Genomic DNA, 27,695 nt, shown 5'->3' on the forward strand with positions numbered 1-27,695 from the left:
CATATAGGTGCCTGAAGTGTAAGCGCAAGTGCGTGTCTAAAAGTGGACTGGAACGCAGACACACTCCCTCATTTTAAATTCATTAACAACAGTCAGGAAACTTGAAATACAATAAACAACCACTGCGCTCATTATTTTCCATCTGCTTTTATGTTTCTGCATCGAGATGCCCGTCGACATCCAGCCTCTTATGAAGACTCTTAGATGAACCATCACCAGTGGAGACTGAGATGACGCCAGCCCAAGCGAGGACTACCGTTGCTCTTGACCATCATACAAGACTGTAACATATTTCACATTATAAATTTATCACGCTGCCTTAAAATGGACATTAATATTGCTAACATTGCTAATATTGTATTACTTTGTAAATTTTTCATTAACCAATTGCCTGTATAAATAAGAAGCAAATAGCAGACAGTATAGGCTAATCATGACATGGAGGCGCCAGCGTGGTCATTGCATTGCACGTGAACTAGAGCGCATCTCATCATAAATTAACCGAAACTCAGTGTATGCCTTACAGACATGAGAAATATATCTAAAAAAAGCTTGAAATGTCTTTAAAAGAAACAATTCAAAACGAAAAGAAATAGGCCACTCTCTGATTATGTAATCCATGGTGTGCATTTGTCTCAGCGCGTTCACTACATAGCGATCGCCAACTTCATCTTTGCAGCTGACACTGACAGAAAACACTATTTATTAATTAATATTTATATTATTAATATAATATATTAATATAATTAAATATTAATTAATATTTATTAACGGATTTACAAATGCACATCTTGCTTGTTTCACGCACACATATTAAGTTGAAATAATGAGATCTTGTGTTGAAATAACATTAATAATAATACATTTTTGAGAATATTTGATTGAATGCTGAATGTTGTGCTTGTTCAATTTAATAATTGTGATCATTAAAACTGAATATTAAATATTAAGTGGCCAATGTTTGCTCATTTATTATAATATATCTATCTAAACAATCCAATGGTCTCCATTGACTTTGCATTGCGAGAGGCTGCCTCTTTGTCATTTATTATGACTTATAACAAAAGACAGAAAAATGACTAAAAGCTGCTGTGTGACAAGGTGTACAGCAAACAAGCTAAAAATTGTGACGTCGGCTCGAAATTGGTCTATAGGTTTTAATTAGGGCCGTGCAGCAGAAACTTGTGGTCGATGCTCTTACAGTTTAATGAAGGCAAAAACAATGTGTTGTATTTTGCGAGTGTAAAATACATATATTATTACTCAAATATAAATATAGGTATTTTATATATAGCCTTATCTACATTTCTCTCATGGACAATGCTTGTGGTGACCATAAACAGGTCATTCTCTCTTTTCAATTTTTAAATCAAAGCAATAATCCATGCGTTTCTGTGGCACCGAGGCGCTGCTTTGTGACGTCGGAATGCATTCTATTGGTGACGTCACTGAACTAAACTCAACGAAACAGTTGAATTGCACATTAGAGCTGTCTGATCTGTGTACGGTTTCAGATCATATGAGTTTACTAGTAGGATTTTGGATCAACGCAGTATTTTAGATCAGAGAATGGAAAGCAATACATTTCCCAAGCTCATGCCCCTGACATGTGTCAGTCTTGCTCAGACTGCACAACCTGTGGGCGCTTCAGAGATGCCTGGACTGAGACCACAACTATTGCCTCAGAGAAGCCCAGAAGGCATCGCTACGACGCGGGTAAGAAAGCAATCACCACCCGTCCCGCTTTGCGTTGTACCCTTTCTTTTACTGTCTTTGGTTGTACCGCACAGCATTTTCACCCCTTGTCCCGCACGTCGCTTGTTGAGAAAATGTCCTGCATTTTCATCAGTCTATTGGTTTTTAATTATCATATTAAGAAAACGTGCATGCTTTCTTATGCCTTTTTAAGAAAGCATTTTATTTATTCTTTTTGCGGCGTGGCTTTTCACCTATATTTAACAGCGCTTCGTCAGAAGTACAAATACAACAGCTGTTTTTAAACCCTATCCAATGGTTGAAAAGAAAGGAGTAAACACAGTCACTAAATGGTTGTGACAGCTGTCAGTCAAAATGTGGCCCGGTGATTGTTCCATGTGTTCCCTGTCAGAAAACAAATGGATAATTCGGTCAATTAAAATTAATTTAACAGAATTGATCAACTTGTTGCCTGCTGTGGTTGTTTTAATTCACATCCTTTCTGAAAAATGAGTTTTTGGTTTAATATAGGCTATTCTTAATATATAAAACTCTCAATGATCTAATTTCATGTTGTTTTATATTTTTTGTTCATTGTTTATATTGTTGGATTTTAGTTGGACTTTGGGCCCAGTGATGTTGAATTTAAATGACATGTAAAATAAAGACATGTTACACTGTGATGTAATGGTGTTTTCTGGAAGGGACTAAAGAACAAATAACTTTTATCAGCTGAAAGGCAGAATACAAATGTTTTTATTAAGTTATATAGACATTATATAACAGTTTCAGGTTATGTTTTAGTGTTGGTAACATGTCCCACATTGTCCCACACTCAGAGCCGGACAGTAACGGAGTACATTTACTTGATTACAGTACTTAAGTACAATTTTGAGGGATCTGTATTTTACTCGAGTATCATTTTTGGGGAGTACTCATGACTTTACTCAAGTACATTTGGGAGGCAAATATTGTACTCTTTACTCCGCTACATTTCTATCCATAACCGTGAGTACCCGTTACTTCTTCTAAAAAAAAAAAAAAGAAAAAAAGAAAAATCTCGGAAACCCTCAATTTGTTGTTTCCCTCTCAAACGTGATTGGATTGTGCAGGCGCCACTGATTGGGACAGCCTATCAGCAATCACCTTCAGCTTTCCGCCAAAGTCAACTCCATGGTCAGATTTAGATAAGAGACGAAACCATGGACGAAACAATGGATGAAGACGCAGCAGGTCCATCCCGGGAATGTGCCAACCCGTGGCCCCACCTCGCCAGACTATTTCAATTTTCTGAACAAGTTAATGATAGTTTTCGCTTCAAGTGTTTGCTGTGTTTACCAATGTAAGCACTGTGGCAGTAGTAATGCAATATTTAGAAAATGTACTCTTGATACTCAAGTACTTTTAAAAACAAGTACTTCAGTACTTTTACTTAAGTAGACATCTGACTGTAGTACTTTTACTTGTACTTGAGTAAAATTTAGCAAGAGGTATCTGTACTTTTACTCAAGTAATGAAGCTGTGTACTCTGTCCGCCTCTGCCCACACTAACTTAAAATCTTCCCACATTTGGTGTGTTTGATGGTGGTCACCCTAAATCGTAATGATTGAGTTTTTTTCAACCATCATCATCGGTCAATATTAACATTAAGCCTGCGTTCATATGTTGAGCATTGTATTAAAGTATTTTCTTATGCTTATGTAACATGAAATATGAAATATCTACTGCTTGTAATTTGTGGACTAAGTTTTTCTTTTGTGTGTAGCATCTGTACTCTTGTAACCTTTCTCTCTTTTTCTATTGTAAAGATTCGTAAAGATCAGAGAATGGAAAGCAATACATTGCCCAAGCTCATGCCCCTGACATGTGTCAGTCTTGCTCAGACTGCACAACCTGTGGGCGCTTCAGAGATGCCTGGACTGAGACCACAACTATTGCCTCAGAGAAGCCCAGAAGGCATTGCTACAACGCGGGTAAGAAAGCAATCACCACCCGTCCCGCTTTGCGTTGTACCCTTTCTTTTACTGTCTTTGGTTGTACCGCACAGCATTTTCACCCCTTGTCCCGCACGTCGCTTGTTGAGAAAATGTCCTGCATTTTCATCAGTCTATTGGTTTTTAATTATCATATTACTAAAGAACAAATAACTTTTATCAGCTGAAAGGCAGAATACAAATGTTTTTATTAAGTTATATAGACATTATATAACAGTTTCAGGTTTTAGTGTTGGTAACATGTCCCACATTGTCCCACACAAACTTAACATTAACCCCCTGAGGTCAGCAAACGCGCCGGCGCGTTTTGCTCGATTTCTTTCCACATAGCAGCAAAATAGACTTAAAATACTCCGTCATTTATGGTCATACAGACTTAAGAAATATGAAAAAATAAACTGTTAAATGTCTACTTTTTTATGTGTCCACTTACAGGTGAAAAAAAACATTGTGTTTTTGTAAAATAAAGAAAATAAACAGGGTGTGCTTTCTGCCTGTCCGTCTCGTGAACTTTTTTTTTGGAGCACGTCTCTAAACTTAAACAAAACTCAGCGAATACTATTCACCCAGGCATGAGCAATATATCTTTATAATCATTCAAGTGTGTACTTTTAAATTATTATTAGTACATTTTTTCATTCTCAAGTGAATCGCGTTTCTGTGTGTGAATGAATGATCAGCTTTTAGCAAACTATATTGCTATACTGAGATGAGTAAAAATCGACTGAAATATGTTGAAATAAAATGTATTTGTATAAGCAACGTACTAAACTGCAAATTAACATTTATATTCCCTGTAATAAAAACGATAGACATATGTTATAGACATATGAAAGACAACATTTCGTTGACTAGTTTTGGATAGATTATAAATTTGTACTGTAAAATAGACTGCCACATCAAATAAGCTTTTGTTTGCCAATTTTTGCTCATATGTTAAATATAGTATGTTTTGTCAAAAATAATCAAATAATATGTGATTATAGTTTTTTTTCCAATGTAGGCTATATTCAAAGTAATGAATCCTTAACTTTGAAATATGCATGATAAAATGTATACTATAGTTTTTACAAAGAAATATTACACTTGAATTGTTGTTGTAATTGTAACCTTTTAAATAAAAAATATATATTTACAAGGTAGATGTAAACAAACTATTAAAAGGTAAATATAAGCCTTTTCTTTAAAGCAGAACTTGGTAACTTTTTTTTTATTTGGATGGTTAAATAACCTGTTCTGGTGATATTGGTGACTTTCCCCGCTCCCCCCAGCGTTCCTAGGCGGAAAACCAACCTTGCAACTTTGCAACTTGGGGACTACCGTCCCGGCAAGATAGAAATTGGAAGTCTCATGAGAAATGAGAACGAGCGCGAATTGCTTTACGGCAATTCGACATAAACACACACACATGTATGATGTATTTCCAGATTACCCACCACGGTAGACATAGCTCCACACGATACAGTTGGCTTGCTCCGATCAAAACAAACGCACATGAGCAGCGGTAGAGAGGGGGAGGAGGGGCCGCAAGTGAGTTTTTACGACCGTGTTGTGAAATATACACCCTCCCACAGCTGTAGGGGGAGCTTGTGGGGAAAACATGCGACAACAAAAGGGAAAATCAGCGAAGAAGTGACTAGAGTTCGCTAGAGTTGCCGAGTTCTGCTTTAAATAATTTTTATTGTGTTTTATTAGTGACAAATTTGGGGAGAGGATACATATTCCAAAACTGAAAATACAGTATGAGAATTAACTGCACAATTACTAGACATGTTTACCTTGGATATTATACAATTTGCAAGCACAATTTGTGAAAAATAAATAAATAATTGAGATGCTTCCAACTGTGAACCAATTTTGTAGAATATATATATATAGCTCTTGCATTCTTTCTTGTGGCTCAGTGACACACCTGAATGAATGGCTCATTATGTATGCGGGCCCCATTGTCTCCTCAGGTGCGAACCACTCAATATGCATGATGGTGTTGGATCGTTGACGCCCCCCTCGCATATTGCCTTTCCAAGCAGAAAGTGTCTTACAAAATGGTGCGTTCACACCGAACGCGAATAGCGCGTCAGGCGCGAGTGATTTCAATGTTAAGTCAATGCAAAGACGCGTTACGCGCGTAAAAATTCCTGCGGCGCAAATTGAGCGTCTGGCGCGTTAAGCGCGTTACGCGCGAATGATTTTATTAGTGCTTTTTGTGCATTCACGCGTTTGACGCGAATTCGCGTCTGCCGCCCGAGTTGAAAAATCTGAACTTCTGTGTCAATTCGCGCCGCGTTAACCAATCAGGAGCCTGCTTGCTGCTGTCACGTGGTGAACTGACAGTTTATAATGTTATTTTATGTTTGGCCTCAATAAATTATTTTGTAATATGACTAAAATGCACAACAAAGCAAATCTTTCACATAAAAAATCGATTTCAATATATGAGAGATACTCATTTTGTATTGAATGCAATTTATTCCATATCTATTCTAGATTATATGAAACATTATTAATCTAATGTAAACACAATTTAGTGTATACAAACTAAAAAAAAAAATCACAGGACAGGTTTCACTTTTGGAGGCTTGCTCCATTTATTATCAAAACAAAAATAAATGACAGATTAAGTGGGTGCGGGCGAGGGTGAACCTCGCGCCGGGCTGTACAGCGCGGGCTCGTCAGGCAGCGACCACTCGAGGCCGAGGCCTTATACGGCCTACGCTGTCCTCGTCAGCATCCTCACCATTAGGTCCACCAAACCGACCTCCAGGAGCAAATTGTGAAACTCCTGAAACCCTCCGGAGGGTCTGGTGGACTTGAGTACAGCGACGATGTCCCCTACGCAGCTGTTTCTGCTCTCCAGAGCATATACGAGTGGTGACTCTCTCGATTAATGCTAACGCTAATGCTCGATAAACATCTAAAAAAGATGGCCGCCAACGGGTTTCATGACTTTCGCCTCTGATCTGTTTGGTTATATCATCCCCAATCAAGATCATATTTAACTTATCAGCCGTAAAGTTAGCAAAGTTTCTTCTTTCCCCGGTTCTATTACTATGCGTTCACACCGGACGCGAATAGCGCGTCAAATTCGCACCTGCCGCGTCTAGTTATACGCTTGACCACTTTGTGTTAATTCGCGCGTCAAGAGCGAAATTGACGCACGTAAAAACGAAAGTTTGAAGCGAAATTTACGCGCGTCAATTTTTTTGCGAATTTATTACGAATTAACACAAAGTGGTCAAGCGTATAACTAGACGGCAGGTGCAAATTTGACGCGCTATTCGCGTCCGGTGTGAACGCACAGTAATAGAACCGGGGAAAGAAGAAACTTTGCTAACTTTACGGCTGATAAGTTAAATACGATCTTGATTGGGGATGATATAACCAAACAGATCAGAATGACAAAGACTGAAAATCTAACAATGGCTGATACATCGGTTAGAGAGCTAACAGAAATGCTGCCAATTATTCTCTCCGCATATCCAAGCAACATGCAGATTATTATTCACACTGGGTCTTTTGACATTCTACAAAGGAAAACTGGATCTGAGATCCTAAAAAAGGATTTCTATATGCTACTGAAGGAAATAATTAAAGGGGTGGTAAAATGCCCTTTGCACAAGATGTAAAATATATCTATGATGTCCCCAGAGTGTGTGTGTGAAGGTTTAGCGCAAAATACCCCACAGATATTTTTATATAGCATGTTAAAGTTGTCACTTTTTGAGGGTTTGCAAAAACGCACCGTTTTGTGCCTGGCCCTTTAAATGCAAATGAGCTGCTGCAGAGGGCGGGGTTTCAAGAGCTCCTGTGTGTTAGCAGCTGCTATTACCTCACGCAGACACACTAAAATGACAGAAACTGTTCTGCCTTTAATGTTAAAACGGAGTCAGACAAAGATGGAGAGACTCAAGAAGAAGTGACAACATGTAGAATGCAACAGAACGTCTCTGAATGGTTAGTTGATGAATTTATGTTGCTGATGTGGAGTTAACTATTTTCAATTAAGATATTCTGTCATGATAAATCTATAAATCGCTCATATAGGAACTGTTGTGAGATGCACACAGAGTGACTTTCTATTGCATGTGAAAAGATGGATGCTAAAGTTTGAGCTGACTCACAAATGTACTCTTATACAACAACTTTTCCTCTTCTCAACATGGACTGTGTGTTCCCGGGGGCGGAGTTTATGTAAATTCTAGGGTTAGTGATGTCACTAACCCGGGAGGAATGTTGTGTAGTCCCAGCCAGCCATTTGTTGTAGTCCTTTTCTTTAAAAGCAAATATCTTTCTTTGCTTTTAACTTTGAGTATTGTAACTTTGCAGATGTTGTTAATGCTCAAACAGCAACATTACACACTAACTAAAGTTAGAAAAGTGAAATCATAATCAACCACCCCTTTAAGCTTCAACAACAAGTTTTTATCTCAGGCCCCATTCCAACCGTGGGGAAAGGAATTGAATCTTTTAGCAGACTCCTTGGGCTGAACACGTGGCTGGCATCGGCTTGTCTCAACCATGGGATAAGGTTTATTGACAATTTTAATATTTTTTGGAACTGTAAGGACCGTTTTAGATCGGATGGGGTTCATCCAAACATCACGGGGTGCCGTTTGCTTGGTGCTAACATATGTTACGATATTAGGATGTCATTCCCCAATAAGTTAAGCATGAAGGACAGTATTCATAGGCAGAGTATCCACTCACTCATCCCAGTTCTTCCAGTTCCTCATTCACATCCTCCGCAATTATCACATACACCCTCCTTTCTTCCAACACACTCATCTATCAGGGAACTAGTTCTAACCAAAGAGAGCAGAGCTCAACTTTCTCTATGTCCCACCTCACCCCACTGTTCAAAATGAGCGCTTAGACAACTGCCACATCGTCAACCATCTTGTCCTCTAATTCCACAGAGCACAAAAAGCACTAAGGGATGTTTTCCGGGTCCTTGCCATTGTGAAAATAGTTATGTTGACTGTGTTGAGTACAAGCTAGGACCCGGTAACTCTATTCCTGTGTTGATTGGAAATAGAAGGAATCGTAAACGAGCGTGTAACTAATAAAATAAACCTGGCTAATTTGTTAACTGTACTACATCAACCTACTAGTTTAGGATCCCCTATTACATCTATTAAATTGGCCTTATTTAACATCAGATCCCTTGCTAATAAATCATTCTTGGTAAATGATATTATATCATCTTATAATTTAGATTTCATGTTTCTCACTGAAACGTGGCTTACAGAGGACAGTAGTGCTACTATCCTTAATGAGACAGCTCCTGAAAAATTTGCCTATATGACTACGTGTCGAAATGGTAGGAAAGGAGGAGGGGTGGCTGCCTTATTTAAAGATACATATCAGTGTAAAGAAAATAAATTAGGTTATTTTTCTTTGTTTGAATATCTTTGTTTTACATTGAAGGGCACTCCCAAAATTCTATTTTTAACGATTTATAGACCACCACGATACTCTGCTAATTTTATTGAATTACTCTCTATTATATCGGTTGATTCTAAGCTGTTTATCATTACAGGGGATTTTAACATTCATATTGATAATAGTACAGATAATAATGCCAAAGATCTTTTTGCACTTTTAGACACTCAACATGTGAAAGAGCGTACACATACTCATGGTCACATTTTAGATCTGGTTATTTCTAAAGGTCTTGATATTTCATCTGTTACGGTTAAAGATCTTGCCCTGTCTGATCATTTTTGTGTCTTTTTTGAATCATTTACTACCCTGAATTTGCCAGTAAACTCTGTTTCTATTAGGAAAAGGTACATTAATGAGAGTACCAGTGCTCAGTTCATAGAAGCTATAGCCAGATTCCCAACAACAATAAGTGTTGAGTCAGTTGATGCTCTCTTGGATAATTTTAATACTAAAGTATTGAATGTCATCGATCGTGTTGCACCGGTTAAGGTAAAGAGAAATATGAGCAAACAGAAATCACCATGGAGAACCACCATGGCGGTAAACACCCTTAAAAGAGAATGTAGGAAAGCAGAACGCAAGTGGCGGAAAACTAAACTACAAATTCACCATGACATCTATAAACAAAGCCTTGGCAATTTCAATGAGTTATGTAGAGCCAGACAGCAACACATATCGGAAATGATCAATAATTAAGGTTAAGCCTGCGTTCATATGTTAAGCATTGTATTAAAGTATTTTCTTATGCTTATGTAACATGAAATATGAAATATGAAATATCTACTGCTTGTAATTTGTGGACTAAGTTTTTCTTTTGTGTGTAGCATCTGTACTCTTGTAACCTTTCTCTCTTTTTCTATTGTAAAGATTCGTAAAGATCAGAGAATGGAAAGCAATACATTGCCCAGGCTCATGCCCCTGACATGTGACAGTCTTGCTAAGACTGCACAACCTGTGGGTGCTTCAGAGATGCCTGGACTGAGACCACAACTATTGCCTCAGAGAAGCCCAGAAGGCATCGCTACGACGCGGGTAAGAAAGCAATCACCACCCGTCCCGCTTTGCGTTGTACCCTTTCTTTTACTGTCTTTGGTTGTACCGCACAGCATTTTCACCCCTTGTCCCGCACGTCGCTTGTTGAGAAAATGTCCTGCATTTTCATCAGTCTATTGGTTTTTAATAGTGCTGCACGATTAATCGTATCGCAATCGCAATGTCAAGCCTACGCGATTATATGACGCAAAATGCTGCGATTTTATAATAAATAAACAAATTAGCTCAATTAACGCAGCATCTGTTAATTTGTGACATCCTTTGGCTAGTGTTACATGATCCCGCTATTCATGCAAATGCTTTTAAACCATTCATGCGCGATAAGACAAAAAAGAACACGCTGTCAGTGAATGTCCTCCTGACACACTCACATACACACGACACGAGCCACAGATAGACGCGCGCCAGTATCGCACAGACAGCGCGCCATGTATCAAGTTCTCTTTAGCAGTAGAACGAACACACATGTATGCCAAAATGAACGCGCTGCCTGTGAATGTCCTGACTGTGACACACACTAATAAGACTCGCGCTAATATCGTGCGTGTGCACAAAACAATATGCCAGAATACAGTTCTCTTTCGAGCTTGAACAAACAATAACACACAAAATTGTTCCAAAATATCTTTTTGTCGAGTATCTTCATAACATAAGAGTAGTCTTATGATGAACGTGAAGAGTTGTGATGACTTGTGAGGCGCGTGTGAGATCCGCGTCTCTGACAGCAGCGGCAGGTCTTAAAGGGACAGTACACAGTAGCCACTCACTGCTCTTGACTAAATAACTTTTTTCTTTAGGCAGATTATTACTAATCTGTGTGTGTATTTATTTTCCTTGAGAACCAAGCAAGTTGACTCATGAAACCATTTGTTTATTATATCGCATATCGCAATCGTAATCGCAATATTGACCTCTATTATCGCAATATGAAATTTTCCCAAAATCGTGCAGCCCTAGTTTTTAATGATCATATTAAGAAAACGTGCATGCTTTCTTATGCCTTTTTAAGAAAGCATTTTATTCATTCTTTTTGCGGCGTGGCTTTACACCTATATTTAACAGCGCTTCGTCAGAAGTACAAATACAACAGCCGTTTTTTAAACCCTATCCAATGGTTGAAAAGAAAGGAGTAAACACAGTCACTAAATGGTTGTGACAGCTGTCAGTCAAAATGTGGACCGGTGATTGTTCCATGTGTTCCCTGTCAGAAAACAAATGGATAATTCGGTCAATTAAAATTCATTTAACAGAATTGATCAACTTGTTGCCTGCTGTGGTTGTTTTAATTCACATCCTTTCTAAAAAATTAGTTTTTGGTTTAATATATTCTTAATATATAAGACTGTCAATGATCTAATTGCATGTTGTTTTATATTTTTTGTTCATTGTTTATATTGTTGGATTTTAGTTGGACTTTGGGCCCAGTGATGTTGAATTTAAATGACATGTAAAATAAAGACATGTTACACTGTGATGTAATGGTGTTTTCTGGAAGGGACTAAAGAACAAATAACTTTTATCAGCTGAAAGGCAGAATACAAATGTTTTTATTAAGTTATATAGACATTATATAACAGTTTCAGGTTATGTTTTAGTGTTGGTATTGGTAACTTGTCCCACACTAACTTAAAATCTTCCCACATTTGGTGTGTTTGATGGTGGTCACCCTACATCGTAATGAATGAGTTTTTTTCAACCATCATCATCGGTCAATATTAACATTAAGCCTGCGTTCATATGTTAAGCATTGTATTAAAGTATTTTCTTATGCTTATGTAACATGAAATATGAAATATCTACTGCTTGTAATTTGTGGACTAAGTTTTTCTTTTTTGTGTAGCATCTGTACTCTTGTAACCTTTCTCTCTTTTTCTATTGTAAAGATTCGTAAAGATCAGAGAATGGAAAGCAATACATTTCCCAAGCTCATGCCCCTGACATGTGTCAGTCTTGCTCAGACTGCACAACCTGTGGGCGCTTCAGAGATGCCTAGACTGAAACCACAACTATTGCCTCAGAGAAGCCCAGAAGGCATCGCTACGATGCGGGTAAGAAAGCAATCACCACCCGTCCCGCTTTGCGTTGTACCCTTTCTTTTACTGTCTTTGGTTGTACCGCACAGCATTTTCACCCCTTGTCCCGCACGTCGCTTGTTGAGAAAATGTCCTGCATTTTCATCAGTCTATTGGTTTTGTTTTAGTGTTGGTAACATGTCCCACATTGTCCCACACAAACTTAACATTAACCCCCTGAGGTCAGCAAACGCGCCGGCGCGTTTTGCTCGATTTCTTTCCACATAGCAGCAAAATAGACTTAAAATACTCCGTCATTTATGGTCATACAGACTTAAGAAATATGAAAAAATAAACTGTTAAATGTCTACTTTTTTATGTGTCCACTTACAGGTGAAAAAAAACATTGTGTTTTTGTAAAATAAAGAAAATAAACAGGGTGTTCTTTCTGCCTGTCCGTCTCGTGAACTTTTTTTTTTGGAGCACGTCTCTAAACTTAAACAAAACTCAGCGAATACTATTCACCCAGGCATGAGCAATATATTTTTATAATCATTCAAGTGTGTACTTTTAAATGATCTAATTCAAAACTAAATCAAATATTCTCTGTTTATGTAATCTGTATGAAAAGAGAGAGATGTCAGTCGTTTCCATCTCAGCTCATTAAGTTTTAATGTGATCCCGCCCGCGGAGAGCGCGCGCTGTTCAAACGCAAATGATCTGAGGCAATCCATGCAAACTGTGAGAAAACCCCATATCAGCTCGAGAAAACACATCAAGTTTAATCAGATCATTGTACTTGTTTACATCGTCTCGCGGCGCTGTGAGGAATAATACTATCGTAATAATAATAATGGAAAATGTACCTCAGAAGTGCTGGTATTTCGAGGAGCAACGGATCCAGCTGAGCTGAGGAATACTGTAGTACGTTTTGTCATTCTCAAGTGAATCGCGTTTCTGTGTGTGAATGAATGATCAGCTTTTAGCAAACTATATTGCTATACTGAGATGAGTAAAAATCGACAGAAATATGTTGAAATAAAATGTATTTGTATAAGCAACGTATTAAACTGCAAATTAACATTTATATTCCCTGTAATAAAAACGATAGACATATGTTACAGACATATGAAAGACAACATTTCGTTGACTAGTTTTGGATAGATTATAAATTTCTACTGTAAAATAGACTGCCACATCAAATAAGCTTTTGTTTGCCAATTTTTGCTCATATGTTAAATATAGTATGTTTTGTCAAAAATAATCAAATAATATGTTATTATAGTTTTTGTTCCAATGTAGGCTATATTCAAAGTAATGAATCCTTAACTTTGAAATATGCATGATAAAATGTATACTATAGTTTTTACAAAGAAAGATTACACTTGAATTGTTGTTGTAATTGTAACCTTTTAAATTAAAAAATATATATTTACAAGGTAGATGTAAACAAACTATTAAAAGGTAAATATAAGCCTTTTCTTTAAATAATTTTTATTGTGTTTTATTAGTGACAAATTTGGGGAGAGGATACATATTCCAAAACTGAAAATACAGTATGAGAATTAACTGCACAATTACTAGACATGTTTACCTTGGATATTATACAATTTGCAAGCACAATTTGTGAAAAAAAAAAAAAAAAAAATTGAGATGCTTCCAACTGTGAACCAATTTTTGTAGAATATATATATATATATATATATATATATATATATATATATATATATATATAGGGCTGTAGTCAAGACCACCTTTGTCGAGTCCAAGACAAGTCCAAGACCAGGACTAGTCGAGTCCAAGTCAAGACCAAGTCCAAAGAGGTTAGAGTCCAAGACAAGACCGAGTCCAAAGAGGTTTGAGTCCGAGTCAAGACCGAGTCCAGGACGGGGAAAAAAAAGTCTGCTAAAAAATATAGCCTATAGAAATTAAATCATTATGTAATAATGAAATAATGAATGATTTTAATTTCATTTAAAATAATTGACTAATTCAAAGAACAACAAAAAAATTATTATATAGGCCTAAAGGCGCACACACATTCGTTTCGACTGTCTGATCAGCCTCACATTATGTTCCTGTCAATCATACACAATGTCAACCAATTAAACTGCATGAAGGAGGGCCGAGCCAACTCTCACACACACACACACACACTAGAGATGTGGATAAACCGCGGATGACGTGACGAAAAATAATATTTTAATTAAATTCGGGCGGCTGACGGTTGAACCAATCAAATGAAAAAAGTTTGCCACTAAGCAAACCTGCAAGCTATGAGCCCAGCTGTCAGTAGCGTACTATTGGAGGAGGCCTAAACGTCTCGTAGATGAGACTGCCTGGGTTATTTTGTTTCGATATTAGCTATATTTTAAAACAGCCAGTCATTGTAGCCTATACTCGTGGAATAGGCATTTAAAAGAGAGTCAGATTATGGAGTGATTTGACTCCGAAATCCACACACACACAAAAAAAAGTAAGAAAAAAAGTCGGAAAACTTTGCCCATTAATTAGATGTGCAAGGCAAGCAGATTTTCGGGTTGTTATGGACAATTCAAAATGTAAATATTCACGTTGCACTAGCAGTAGACTTTCAGCGAGTTTATTTAAACATTTATTTTTTAAAGAGCCGTTTGTGAGTCAAAAGAGCCGGCTCACGAAAAAGAGCCGAAAGAGCCATCGCTAGTTATTAGGTGGCCAGTGTTTCACTTTCCCTCCAATAATATTTTGTTTTAATATTGCGGCGACGTATGTGTGCTTACTGGGAACATAATAAAGACACCTGGACTCGGTCGAGACCAAAAGCCATATTTGGCAAGACCAGTGGCCGAGACCGAGACAAGTCCGAGTCCGAATACCAGCGAGTCCGAGACCATAGAAAAATGGTCTCGAGTCTAGACTCGAGTCCAAGACCGGACTTGAGTACTACAACCCTATATATATATACAGTATATATATACACTCACCTAAAGGATTATTAGGAACACCTGTTCAATTTCTCATTAATGCAATTATCTAATCAACCAATCACATGGCAGTTGCTTCAATGCATTTAGGGGTGTGGTCCTGGTCAAGACAATCTCCTGAACTCCAAACTGAATGTCAGAATGGGAAAGAAAGGTGATTTAAGCAATTTTGAGCGTGGCATGGTTGTTGGTGCCAGACGGGCCGGTCTGAGTATTTCACAATCTGCTCATTAACTGGGATTTTCACGCACAACCATTTCTAGGGTTTACAAAGAATGGTGTGAAAAGGGAAAAACATCCAGTATGCGGCAGTCCTGTGGGCAAAAATGCCTTGTTGATGCTAGAGGTCAGTGGAGAATTGGCCGACTGATTCAAGCTGATAGAAGAGCAACTTTGACTGAAATAACCACTCGTTACAACCGAGGTATGCAGCAAAGCATTTGTGAAGCCACAACACGCACAACCTTGAGGCGGATGGGCTACAACAGCAGAAGACTCCACCGGGTACCACTCATCTCCACTACAATTAGGAAAAAGAGGCTACAATTTGCACGAGCTCACCAAAATTGGACAGTTGAAGACTGGAAAAATGTTGCCTGGTCTGATGAGTCTCGATTTCTGTTGAGACATTCAGATGGTAGAGTCAGAATTTGGCGTAAACAGAATGAGAACATGGATCCATCATGCCTTGTTACCACTGTGCAGGCTGGTGGTGGTGGTGTAATGGTGTGGGGGATGTTTTCCTGGCACACTTTAGGCCCCTTAGTGCCAATTGGGCATCGTTTAAATGCCACGGCCTACCTGAGCATTGTTTCTGACCATGTCCATCCCTTTATGAGCACCATGTACCCTTCTGAAGGCGAAAGGGGGTCAAACACAGTATTAGTATGGTGTTCCTAATAATCCTTTAGGTGAGTGTATATATATATATATATATATATATATATATATATATATATATATATATATATATATATAGCTCTTGCATTCTTTCTTGTGGCTCAGTGACACACCTGAATGAATGGCTCATTATGTATGCGGGCCCCATTGTCTCCTCAGGTGCGAACCACTCAATATGCATGATGGTGTTGGATCGTTGACGCCCCCCTCGCATATTGCCTTTCCAAGCAGAAAGTGTCTTACAAAATTTAAATCAATGTATTGTTTTATGTGAATGATTAGGCAGGATGATTTTCAGATCATTTTGAGGAAAAAACTCTAGGCGACGACATCCATTAGTCAAAAGTCTTGTGGACACATATTTAGTTTGTGTTTTGTGGCCGTATTTCAGAAACTCTAGTTTTTCGTTTTTTCAATAACCATGCATAAACATTATTCTCTCAAAAATACAAACATGTACATACATGTTGCTCACATATTATGGTAGCCCTGTTTGTGCTAAATAGAGTGTAATTACACCTTTGCCATTAATATGTTTATAAGCAACTGAAAAAAGCACAAATGTCAGGGCATGTCAGAACATCTCAAGGACCCCAAAAACACCTTAGACCCCAGAGGGTTAAGCCTGCGTTCATATGTTAAGCATTGTATTAAAGTATTTTCTTATGCTTATGTAACATGAAATATGAAATATCTACTGCTTGTAATTTGTGGACTAAGTTTTTCTTTTGTGTGTAGCATCTGTACTCTTGTAACCTTTCTCTCTTTTTCTATTGTAAAGATTCGTAAAGATCACAGAATGGAAAGAAATACATTGCCCAGGCTCATGCCCCTGACATGTGACAGTCTTGCTAAGACTGCACAACCTGTGGGTGCTTCAGAGATGCCTGGACTGAGACCACAACTATTGCCTCAGAGAAGCCCAGAAGGCATCGCTACGACACGGGTAAGAAAGCAATCACCACCCGTCCCGCTTTGCGTTGTACCCTTTCTTTTACTGTCTTTGGTTGTACCGCACAGCATTTTCACCCCTTGTCCCGCACGTCGCTTGTTGAGAAAATGTCCTGCATTTTCATCAGTCTATTGGTTTTTAATTATCATATTACTAAAGAACAAATAACTTTTATCAGCTGAAAGGCAGAATACAAATGTTTTTATTAAGTTATATAGACATTATATAACAGTTTCAGGTTATGGTTTAGTGTTGGTAACACACATTGTCCCACACAAACTTAAAATCTTCCCACATTTGGTGTGTTTGATGATGGTCACCCTACATCGTAATGAATGAGTTTTTTTCAACCATCATCCTTGGTCAATATTAACATTAGGCCTGCGTTCATATGTTAAGCATTGTATTAAAGTATTTTCTTATGCTTATGTATCGTCAACATGAAATATGAAATATCTACTGCTTGTAAATTGTGGACTAAGTTTTTATTTTGTGTGTAGCATCTGTACTCTTGTAACCTTTCTCTCTTTTTCTGTTGTAAAGAATAGTAAAGATCAGAGAATAGAAAGCAATACATTGCCCAAGCTCAGGTTCCTGACATGTGACAGTCTTGCTCAGACTGCACAACCTGTGGGCGCTTCAGAGATGCCTGGACTGAGACCACAACTATTGCCTCAGAGAAGCCCAGAAGGCATCGCTACGACGAGGGTAAGAAAGCAATCACCACCCGTCCCGCTTTGCGTTGTACCCTTTCTTTTACTGTCTTTGGTTGTACCGCACAGCATTTTCACCCCTTGTCCCGCACGTCGCTTGTTGAGAAAATGTCCTGCATTTTCATCAGTCTATTGGTTTTTAATGATCATATTACTAAAGAACAAATAACCTTTATCAGCTGAAAGGCAGAATACAAATGTTTTTATTAAGTTATATAGACATTATATAACAGTTTCAGGTTATGTTTTAGTGTTGGTAACATGTCCCACATTGTCCCACACAAACTTAACATTAAGCCTGCGTTCATATGTTAAGCATTGTATTAAAGTATTTTCTTATGCTTATGTATCGTCAACATGAAATATGAAATATGAAATATCTACTGCTTGTAAAATGTGGACTAAGTTTTTCTTTTGTGTGTAGCATCTGTACTCTTGTAACCTTTCTCTCTTTTTCTATTGTAAAGATTCGTAAAGATCATAAAATGGAAATCAAAAAATTTCGCAGGCTCAGGCCCCTGGAACGTGTCAGTCTTGCTCAGACTGCACAACCTGTGGGCGCTTCAGAGATGCCTAGACTGAGACCACAACCACTGCCTCAGAGAAGCCCAGAAGGCATCGCTACGACGAGGGTAAGAAAGCAATCACCACCCGTCCCGCTTTGCGTTGTACCCTTTCTTTTACTGTCTTTGGTTGTACCGCACAGCATTTTCACCCCTTGTCCCGCACGTCGCTTGTTGAGAAAATGTCCCGCATTTTCATCAGTCTATTGGTTTTTAATGATCATATTACTAAAGAACAAATAACTTTTATCAGCTGAAAGGCAGAATACAAATGTTTTTATTAAGTTATATAGACATTATATAACAGTTTCAGGTTATGTTTTAGTGTTGGTAACATGTCACACATTGTCCCACACAAACTTAAAATCTTCCCACATTTGGTGTGTTTGATGGTGGTCACCCTATATCGTAATAATGATTTTTTTCAACCATCATCATCGGTCAATATTAACATTAAGCCTGCGTTCATATGTTAAGCATTGTATTAAAGTATTTTCTTATGCTTATGTATCGTCAACATGATATATGAAATATCTACTGCTTGTAATTTGTGGACTAAGTTTTTCTTTTGTGTGTAGCATCTGTACTCTTGTAACCTTTCTCTCTTTTTCTATTGTAAAGATTCGTAAAGAGGGCCATCATATACCTCAGAAGGAAAGTGCTGTATCTGAAAGAAAGCTGAAGGCAGAAAATAATGCGAACAGGACACAGATAAAAACAGGGTCAGCACAATACTACTGTCATGCCAATGTGCACAACTTATGTTCTAGTTTTACATATGTAGATGTTGCATATGCACAGTTAAGATACTGCTTCTGATAACATTATTCATAGCCATCTCTGTTACTGTAATCTGTTTCAGGAAAGTCTGTGAGCCTAAAGAAAACATGAAAGATCCGGTTTTGGTTTACTCAGAGAACTTTTGGGATGTCTACAGTCCATCTAAGATTGGGCCAGCTTTAGATGAAGTGGCTTTAGATGTGCTGAAAGACACGGATCCTGTGAGACTCCTCTTACGACAAGAGGAGGTTTCGGAAGACTATGATAAGTGGTAAGATATAAAAATACATGTCTTTATAAGACAAAGCGATAAAGCTACTGTGATGATCATCAGTGGCTAGTATAATTTTATGGTTTGAGTGACCTCTTGGTAATCTCACTCTTGCTTTCTCTCTTTCACAGTGCCAGCCTACAGAAACAAGCTAATTGGAAAACAGTGAAAGAGAAATTGATGCAGTTTTCAGAGAACATAGTAAGTGGCACACAGAACCAGCTCTACTTCCCCCATATTTTTGTCTTGCTCATTAAATATTGTAATATGGATCAATAGTGTGATGCTGACTTAAAAATCACATCTCTATTGCAGATAGGAAAAAAGCCAATGCCACGCAAACCTCCACAGAAGGTTATAAAGGAACAGAAACCAGTGAAAAGCACAATCCAGAGAGAAGAGCCGATGTCATGCAAACCTCCTCCAAAGAAGTCATTCACCATTTACAATATGGTTGAAGATATACACAGGTTGCTTGATGAATCTATTACTTTAATTGAGATAGAGTATGGCGATATACAATTGCGCAGGCGCAAGCGCAAGCTCAATCTCCCGACATATCTCTGTGATACTGAATTCTTCCCTGACAACGATGAGGGTAAGAAAGCTATCATAGTGTTGAATGTGTTAACATTATTAACATTAAGCCTGCGTTCATATGTTGAGCATTGTATTAAGGTGTTTTCTTATTCTTATGTATCGTCAACAGAATAGAAATATTATGAAAGAAAATTCGACAATCTCCAGCCGACCACAGTCAGTAAAGCTTCCTCCTCTTCCTCTTCATCTTTCTCTTCCCGTGCCAAAGGTGAGCTAGTCCAGCAATCTGAAACCGGTTTCCTACGCCCGTTTCACACATACTCCGTGTGCAGTGCGTGTTGCGGTGCGTATGCGGTGCAGGAGCAGCACGCGCTATAGTGCTTTCACATATGATGCGTTTGCAGTGCGCAACTGATCCGTGGCTGTACCACAAACACATACTCAATACTTTGTATTTCAAATTCAGAAGTTATCAGCAACTTTCATTTAAAAAAAGTTTTTTGTCAGCATTGCGATTCTCTTTGTACACATGTACACTTTTTAATAGACGTATTCACGTTTAAACACAATTTAAACAACGTATTATTCAATGCATTACCTCCATATAATTATATATTAAGTTGCTCAAGCAAAGTGGTAAAATATTTAACCATGTACTTATATTAAAACGCATAGCCTACATTTTAAATTAAAACTTAAAATTGACAAAAACAGCAGACTCATACCCTTTCTTTTGCATAATTTAAATCTTTATACAATAAATCTTGCATGTCACAAAGAACTTGTTTTTCCACCTCCACGAATGAGACGAGTGTTGTTCATTATGTTGCCTTGTTGAAGTAAATTGTATTTTCCCTTGATTTACCCCGGTCTTAACGTCTCAGCATTGCGATTCTCTTTGTACACATATACACTCTTTAATAGACGTATGCACGTTTAAACACAATTTAAACAACGTCTGACTGAGAAGATGTGCTGTGGAAAAGATGGGACGTACAGCGCCCCCATCAGCATCGTTTCCACCACTCGACCTTTGTTGTCTCTCAGGCGAACTTTGGCTGTACCTTTCCTCAAGGCGATACCGCTGGTCCTCCCTCCATCAGCCAGCTCTAAGATGTGCTTGTGTGGCTCAAAACTTTTGTCAAAGTCCTTGAACTGTGTGATGTCCCGGATGATGTGCGACGTGGCTCCTGTATCAACCATGAGGCCTTTTTCCTTCACTCCGCTGACCAGGACGGCATCCACTTGGCCCACCTTAAAAGCAAAGGTGTGGTCCTCCTCATCCACCACCCGCTTCGCGTTGTCCTGCTTTCTCCGCCTGCAATTCACATCCCTGTGCGTGGAACTCTTGCAAAGATGACACCACTGTCGCTGTTCTCTATGCTCGCCCGTAACAGAAATGCACTCCACAGCCTTATGTCCCTTCTGTCCGCAGTTAAAACAGGTCAGAGTTTCATGTTCCACCCGTCTCTTGCTTTCACCTTCATCACGCTGTCATCCTCTGAGCAAGCAGCACTAATTTTTTCTGTGCTCTCATAGCTCCTCTGCTTTTTTTTAAACTCCGTGAAAGTTATCGTTTCATCACTTTGGGTTATATGGATGGAAAATGGCTTAAAAGAGTCCGGTAGGCCCTTCAGAACCATTGCGATCAACAAGCCATCACTTAAAGTCTCTTCCGCATTTCTCAAAGCTGTGATAGCGGTCTCTGCGCGAATGACATAATCTGTGACGCTCTCATTGACAGCTTTCTGGATAGACGTAAGCTCTGTGTATAAGCTGATCACTCGTGGTTTCCCTTTACCAGCATAGTGTTCTCTCAGAATCTTCAGCGCCTTTCTTCCATCATCCGCTGCATCTCTCATCACGAGGGAAAGACTTTTATCATCCAACAGCTGAATCAGTTCTGCATACGCGTCCTCATTTTTCTCTACGTCTTCTTCTACACCGTCATCATTAGGTGGTTCGTTCAGTATGGTGCTCCTCAAACTGAGCAGACGCAGGTGCACCAGAAACTTAGTTTCCCACAGTTCATAATTTTTCTCATCCCCGTCAAAACATAAACGGTTCCACCGGCTTCCAAACTCCTTTCTGGGCCCATAACCTGTTGAAGCTGCCATCGTAACATAAAGGGTAGAAAGCCGACTAAAACATGACGGAGGAATAAACTCACGTAGCCATCGGGTTTCGTTTGACTGGCGTGCACACTCACAGGGGCATGCAGTCATTTATTAAATTGCAACACCTGAACAGCCGAAATGAATGAACCACACCCCTTAGACTCACACCCCCTTAGACACCAGGAGCACATTCAAGGTCACCAATGTTCAACAGTCGGCCTATTATTCAATGCATTACTTCTACTTATATTAAAGCAGCACTCAGTAGCTTCGGGATTTCTTTGCTGTATTCTCGCTTTTTGCTCGCAGGTTTCTCTCTAGAGCTCCCCCCACAGCTTCGGAATAGATATTTGACAACACTGTTGTAAAAACTCTTTGGTGATTCTCAGACACCAGAGGCTAGCAGATCAACGACATCAAAGCAGATGGGACATTCTTTAAAACGTCTTCTTCCTTCGGGGTCGGACAGCGTGAGGGAGCGCAATAATGACAGCATTTTAGCAGATTTCTTTTGGCCGTAAAGCAATTGTTTACATCGCGAGACCTGATATCACACGATACTTCCTGACGCGGCGGCCAGCGGCCCGCGGTCTCAAAGTTGCAAGTGCGAATTTTCCACTCACGGGCACCAGGGGGGTGCGAAACGACCACCATTCAACCCGAAATAAGTAATATAACCATTCCAATGACTCCGAAGCTGTTCAGTTAAGGTAAAAAAGTTACTTAGTTCACCTTTAAGTTCCTCAAGCCAGTGGTCAAATATTTAACCATGTACTTATATAAAAATCGCAAACATTTTAAATTAAAACTTAAAATTGACAAAAACAGCTTCTTTTGCATTTAAATTTTAATACAATATATCTTGCATGTCACAAAGAACTTGTTTTTCCACCTCCACGAATGAGACGAGTGTCGTTCATTATGTCGCCTTGTTGAGGTAAATTGTAGTTTTCCTTGCTTTACCCCGGTCTTAAAGTGAAAAAAGTAGTATTTAATTAAATACATTTATGGTGAGATGACTACATTTTATTTAATTAATCGCATTTATGGTGAAATTACTACATTTTCAGGTCAATCTGTGTTCATTTTGACCACAAAACATGCGCTGTCACTTTAATTCAGCGTTTGCAGCACAGCAAAAATAGACTCGATCACAAAGAACTTGTTTTACACTGCTGTATATGCACCGCAACTGGAACGGATCGACGGACTGCAGCCGCGTGCAGTGTGAAAGCTCTAACCTGTTAACATGGGTACGGAAAAAAATACGCACTGAAAACGGAGTATGTGTGAAACGGGCGCTACATCTGAATTCAAAACATATCACTTGAATATGATGTAAACATAATTTCCTTCATGAGAAGCATATTAACATGTGATGTTTTATACAGGACTGTGTCCACACCCACCCGCTCAGAGGAAGACGACGACTAAGCTGAATACGGCATCAGGGCTGTGCAACCCAGGGCTGAGCTTAAACGAAAAATTAGCTATGAATTAAGTGAATTTTTATATATTCTGATTGTTTCAGTTCAAATGAATTTGACATTTTGAAATATCGTCACCTTCCTAAAATAATCAAAATGACTTGGGCAATTATTTTAGGAAGGTGACGATATGAAATATCTACTGCTTGTGAATTGTGTGGAGTAAGTTTTTCTTTTGTGTGTTCTCTCTTTCTTTCTCAGTTTTTTATTTAGCGAATTGTAAAGAGGATACATCATATACCTCAGAAGAAAAGTGCCATATCTGAAAGAGAGCTGAAGGCAGAAAATAATCGGGCTGCTCGAATTCGAATTGGCTATTCGATTGCTCCTGTCTGCCTCGTTGCTGTTTGCGTTGGTGTGCGTCTGAAAAGCTTTGTATATCTTCCTGTTTTCAATCATTATTTACTATCATTCCTTGTTGTTTATACTGCTAAATACAATTTACTCAACATCACACATTAACCTGACATAGCTAGCTTCAAACTAAATTGTTATTTCTAGCACAACACGCCAGTAATTCGCTAGCCTGTTAGCGTGCCATCCGTGCGCTCTTTATTTATTTATTTTTCTCACCCGCGATGATGGTGCTGCTCTTCTCAGTAATTTGGCTCATAGTCTTAGAGCTCAAACATGACAATCTGGGGCTCAGGTCAGAAAGCAGACAGACTGGCTAAACCGACCTTCTGCTAGCTGTCTCACGTCACCAAGGTCAGAATAAATCCCATCACATAGAGCCTCTAGATCCAAAACACGTTTCAACCCATCTAAGGTTAAAAATTGAATTGATGTTCAACAAATAAAAAACAGCTATAATACAGATGAGCAAATGCTAAAGCTTGGGTTGCTGAATATTCGATCCCTTACTCCAAAAGCACTCATTGCTAATGATATGATTTCAGATAATAACCTAGATGTGCTGTGTTTGACAGAAACCTGGCTAAAACCAAACGATTACATTACTGTTATAAACATGAACCTCGTCTGAAAGGCAAAGGGGGAGGTGTTGCTGTAATTTATAGTAATATTTTTGAAATCATTATGAAATCTAGTTTTAAATATACTTCTTTTGAAGTGTTGGTGCTTAATGTAAAAATATATAGTGTAAATGACAAATCACGTTTGAGATTTGTGCTGGCTACTGTATACAGGCCACCAGGGCACCATAAAGATTTTATCAAAGAATTTGCTGACTTTCTATCAGAGTTAGTATTGGCTGCAGATAAAGTACTAATTGTTGGTGATTTTAATATACATATAGATAATGAAAAAGATGCATTGGTATTGGCATTTAAAGACATTCTGAACTCTATTGGAGTTAGACAACACGTGTCAGGACCTACTCGTTGTCGTACTCATACCCTAGATCTAATATTATCACACGGAATCAATGTTGATGGCGTTGAAATTCTGCAGCAGAGCGATGACATCTCAGATCATTATCTAGTCTCGTGTAAATTACATTTAGCAAAGGCTGCAAAGCCGACTCCGTGTTACAAATATGTGAGACCTATCACTTCTGCCACTAAAGATTGCTTTATCAATAATCTTCCTAATCAGTTTCATCATCTTCGCATCCCGAATAGCTTAGAAGAACTCGATATTGCAACAGAGACTTTTAACTCTCTCTTTTTCAGCACTTTAGACACAGTTGCTCCGTTGCACTTAAAGAAGATTAAAGAAAATAGTCCAACGCCGTGGTACAGCGAGCACACTCAGGCACTTAAGAGAGCAGCCAGAAAAACGGAGCGCAACTGGAAGAAAACAAAACTAGAGGTATTTCGCATTTCATGGAAAGAGAGTTCGATTGCATACAGAGAGGCCTTAAAAGCTGCTAGATCTGCTTATTTTTCAACCCTATTAGAAGAAAATAAACAAAACCCTAGGTGTTTATTTGAAACAGTGGCTAAACTAACGAATAATAAAGCTTCAAGCCCAGAAGTTTCTAAGCAGCACAGCAGTAATGACTTTATGACCTTCTTCACTTATAAGATTGATAATATCAGGGAGAAAATTATAACATCGCATCGCATCAGGGAGTGCATTGTAGTCTCCCTAAGGAAAAAATGTATTCATTCATTGTTTATAGAAGAGGAAGAATTCGTTAAACTCATTAAATCATCTAAATCGACAACATGTATTTTAGACCCTATACCGACTAAGCTACTGAAAGAGATGCTTCCAGAGGTCACAGATCCTCTTCTTAATATCATTAATTCATCTTTTTCTCTAGGATACGTACCAAAATCTTTTAAGCTGGCTATGATTAAACCGCTTGTTAAAAAACTGCAACTTGATCGTACAGAATTAGTCAATTACAGGCCGATCTCGAATCTACCTTTTCTGTCAAAAATACTAGAAAAGGCAGTATCCTCACAACTATGTTCCTTTTTAGAAAGAAATTATATCTGGAGGATTTTCAGTCAGGATTTAGACCGTACCATAGTACTGAGACTGCTCTTATTAGAGTCACACATGATTTGCTTTTATCATCCGATCGTGGTTGTATCTCGCTATTAGTGTTACTCGATCTTAGTGCTGCATTTGACACTATTGACCACAACATTCTTTTAAATAGACTCGAAAATTATGTTGGCATTAGTGGAATTGCATTAGCATGGTTTAAATCATACTTATCTGACCGTTATCAGTTTGTAGCAGTAAATGAAGAGATGTCTCATCGATCACAAGTTCAGTATGGCGTACCACAAGGCTCAGTACCAGGACCGTTGCTGTTCACTCTGTACATGCTACCCTTGGGAGATATCATTAGGAAGCATGGCATTAGTTTTCACTGTTATGCTGATGATACTCAGCTGTATATTTCTTCACGCCCTGACGAAACTTACCAGTTCACAAAATTAACGGAATGCATAGCTGATATAACAAATTGGATGACTAGTAATTTCCTCCAACTTAATTCTGAAAAAAACAGAGATTCTAATTATTGGACAAAAAACGTCCTCACGTAATAACCTAGAATACTGTCCAACACTTGATGGCTGCTCTGTCAAGTCTTCGTCGTCGTTTAGGAACCTGGGTGTGCTCTTTGATACCAATCTTTCATTTGAAAGTCACGTGTCTAGTATCTGTAAAACCGCATTCTTCCATCTTAAAAATGTCTAAATTACGTCATATGCTCTCATTGACAAATGCAGAACAATTAGTTCATGCGTTCATGACATCAAGGCTAGATTATTGTAATGCTATTATGGGTGGTTGCCCTGCACGCTTAATAAACAAACTACAGCTGGTCCAAAACGCAGCAGCTCGAGTTCTTACCAGAACCAGGAAGTATGACCATTTTAGCCCAGTTCTGTCAACACTGCACTGGCTCCCTATTAAACATCGTATACATTTTAAAATATTTCTGATTACTTACAAAGCACTAAATGGTTTAACTCTGCAGTACTTGTCTATACAGGTGCTCCTGTCTGCCTCGTTGCTTCTGCAGCTGTTGCGTTGGTGTGCGTCTCAAAGCTTCGTATATCTTTCTGTTTTGAATCATTATTTACTATCATTCCTTGTTGTTTATACTGCTAAATATAACTTACTCAGCATCACACATTAACCTGACATTGCTAGCTTCAATCTAAATCGTTATTGCTAGCACAACACGCTAGTAATTCGCTAGCCTGTTAGCGTGCCATCTGTGCGCTCTTTATTTATTTATTTATTTTTTTCGCACGCGCTCGCGCCTTTTATGAGTCCATCAAACAATTTAGATGAGTAGAATCAGTCAACAAACACGGTAAGTCATGTCATCTTCTCCTCTTATTGTTACTTGCACCTCATGCAACATGTTTAGCATATCCTTCTCTATCAGCACAGGATTTACATGTGATAAATGCAGGGAGATAGTAAAGCTGACCGGGAAGATTTCAGAACTAGAGACACAAATCCAAACTTTAATCGAGGTTAATTGTAAGAGTGCAAGGGCTTTAGATACTGCTTTGGATGCGACTAGCTTAGTGAACTCTGTACATTGTTCGGTTCCGGTTGAAGGAGAGCCCGTGCAGCAGGGCAACTGGGTGACGGTGAGGCGCTGTAGTTGCGGGACAAAACACAGCTCTTCCGTTCCGATAACAACATTAAACAGGTTCTCCCCTCTCAGTGAAACACCCACTGTGAATCCTGTTGAATGTGCCCTAGTTATTGGCGATTCTATTACACGGAACGTGAAAATACAGACACCAGCCACCAGTCACA

The 27,695-nt window shown here is 38.6% G+C and overlaps 1 protein-coding gene and 1 long non-coding RNA gene across 2 annotated transcripts; both read left to right on the top strand.

Annotated features, from left to right (window-relative positions):
* Positions 1-1,441: 1,441 nt before the first annotated feature.
* On the top strand, positions 1,442-19,168 carry LOC311281727 (uncharacterized protein; the record flags this gene model as incomplete). Its single annotated transcript, XM_084394936.1, has 9 exons — positions 1,442-1,716; positions 3,505-3,669; positions 10,003-10,167; positions 12,072-12,236; positions 16,848-17,012; positions 17,562-17,726; positions 18,199-18,363; positions 18,916-19,044; positions 19,157-19,168. The coding sequence occupies exons 1-9, from the start codon at positions 1,570-1,572 to the stop codon at positions 19,166-19,168; spliced, it is 1,278 nt and encodes a 425-aa protein (XP_084251062.1). The 5' UTR covers positions 1,442-1,569.
* A 90-nt stretch (positions 19,169-19,258) lies between these two features.
* Positions 19,259-19,769, top strand: LOC311282287. The gene is made up of 3 exons (XR_014625913.1): positions 19,259-19,345; positions 19,477-19,546; positions 19,661-19,769. It is a non-coding gene; the product is annotated as an uncharacterized lncRNA (long non-coding RNA).
* Positions 19,770-27,695: the final 7,926 nt, after the last annotated feature.

This window comes from Rutilus rutilus (assembly GCF_951802725.1).
Source record: "Rutilus rutilus genome assembly, chromosome: 22".
NCBI lineage: Eukaryota > Metazoa > Chordata > Actinopteri > Cypriniformes > Leuciscidae > Rutilus > Rutilus rutilus.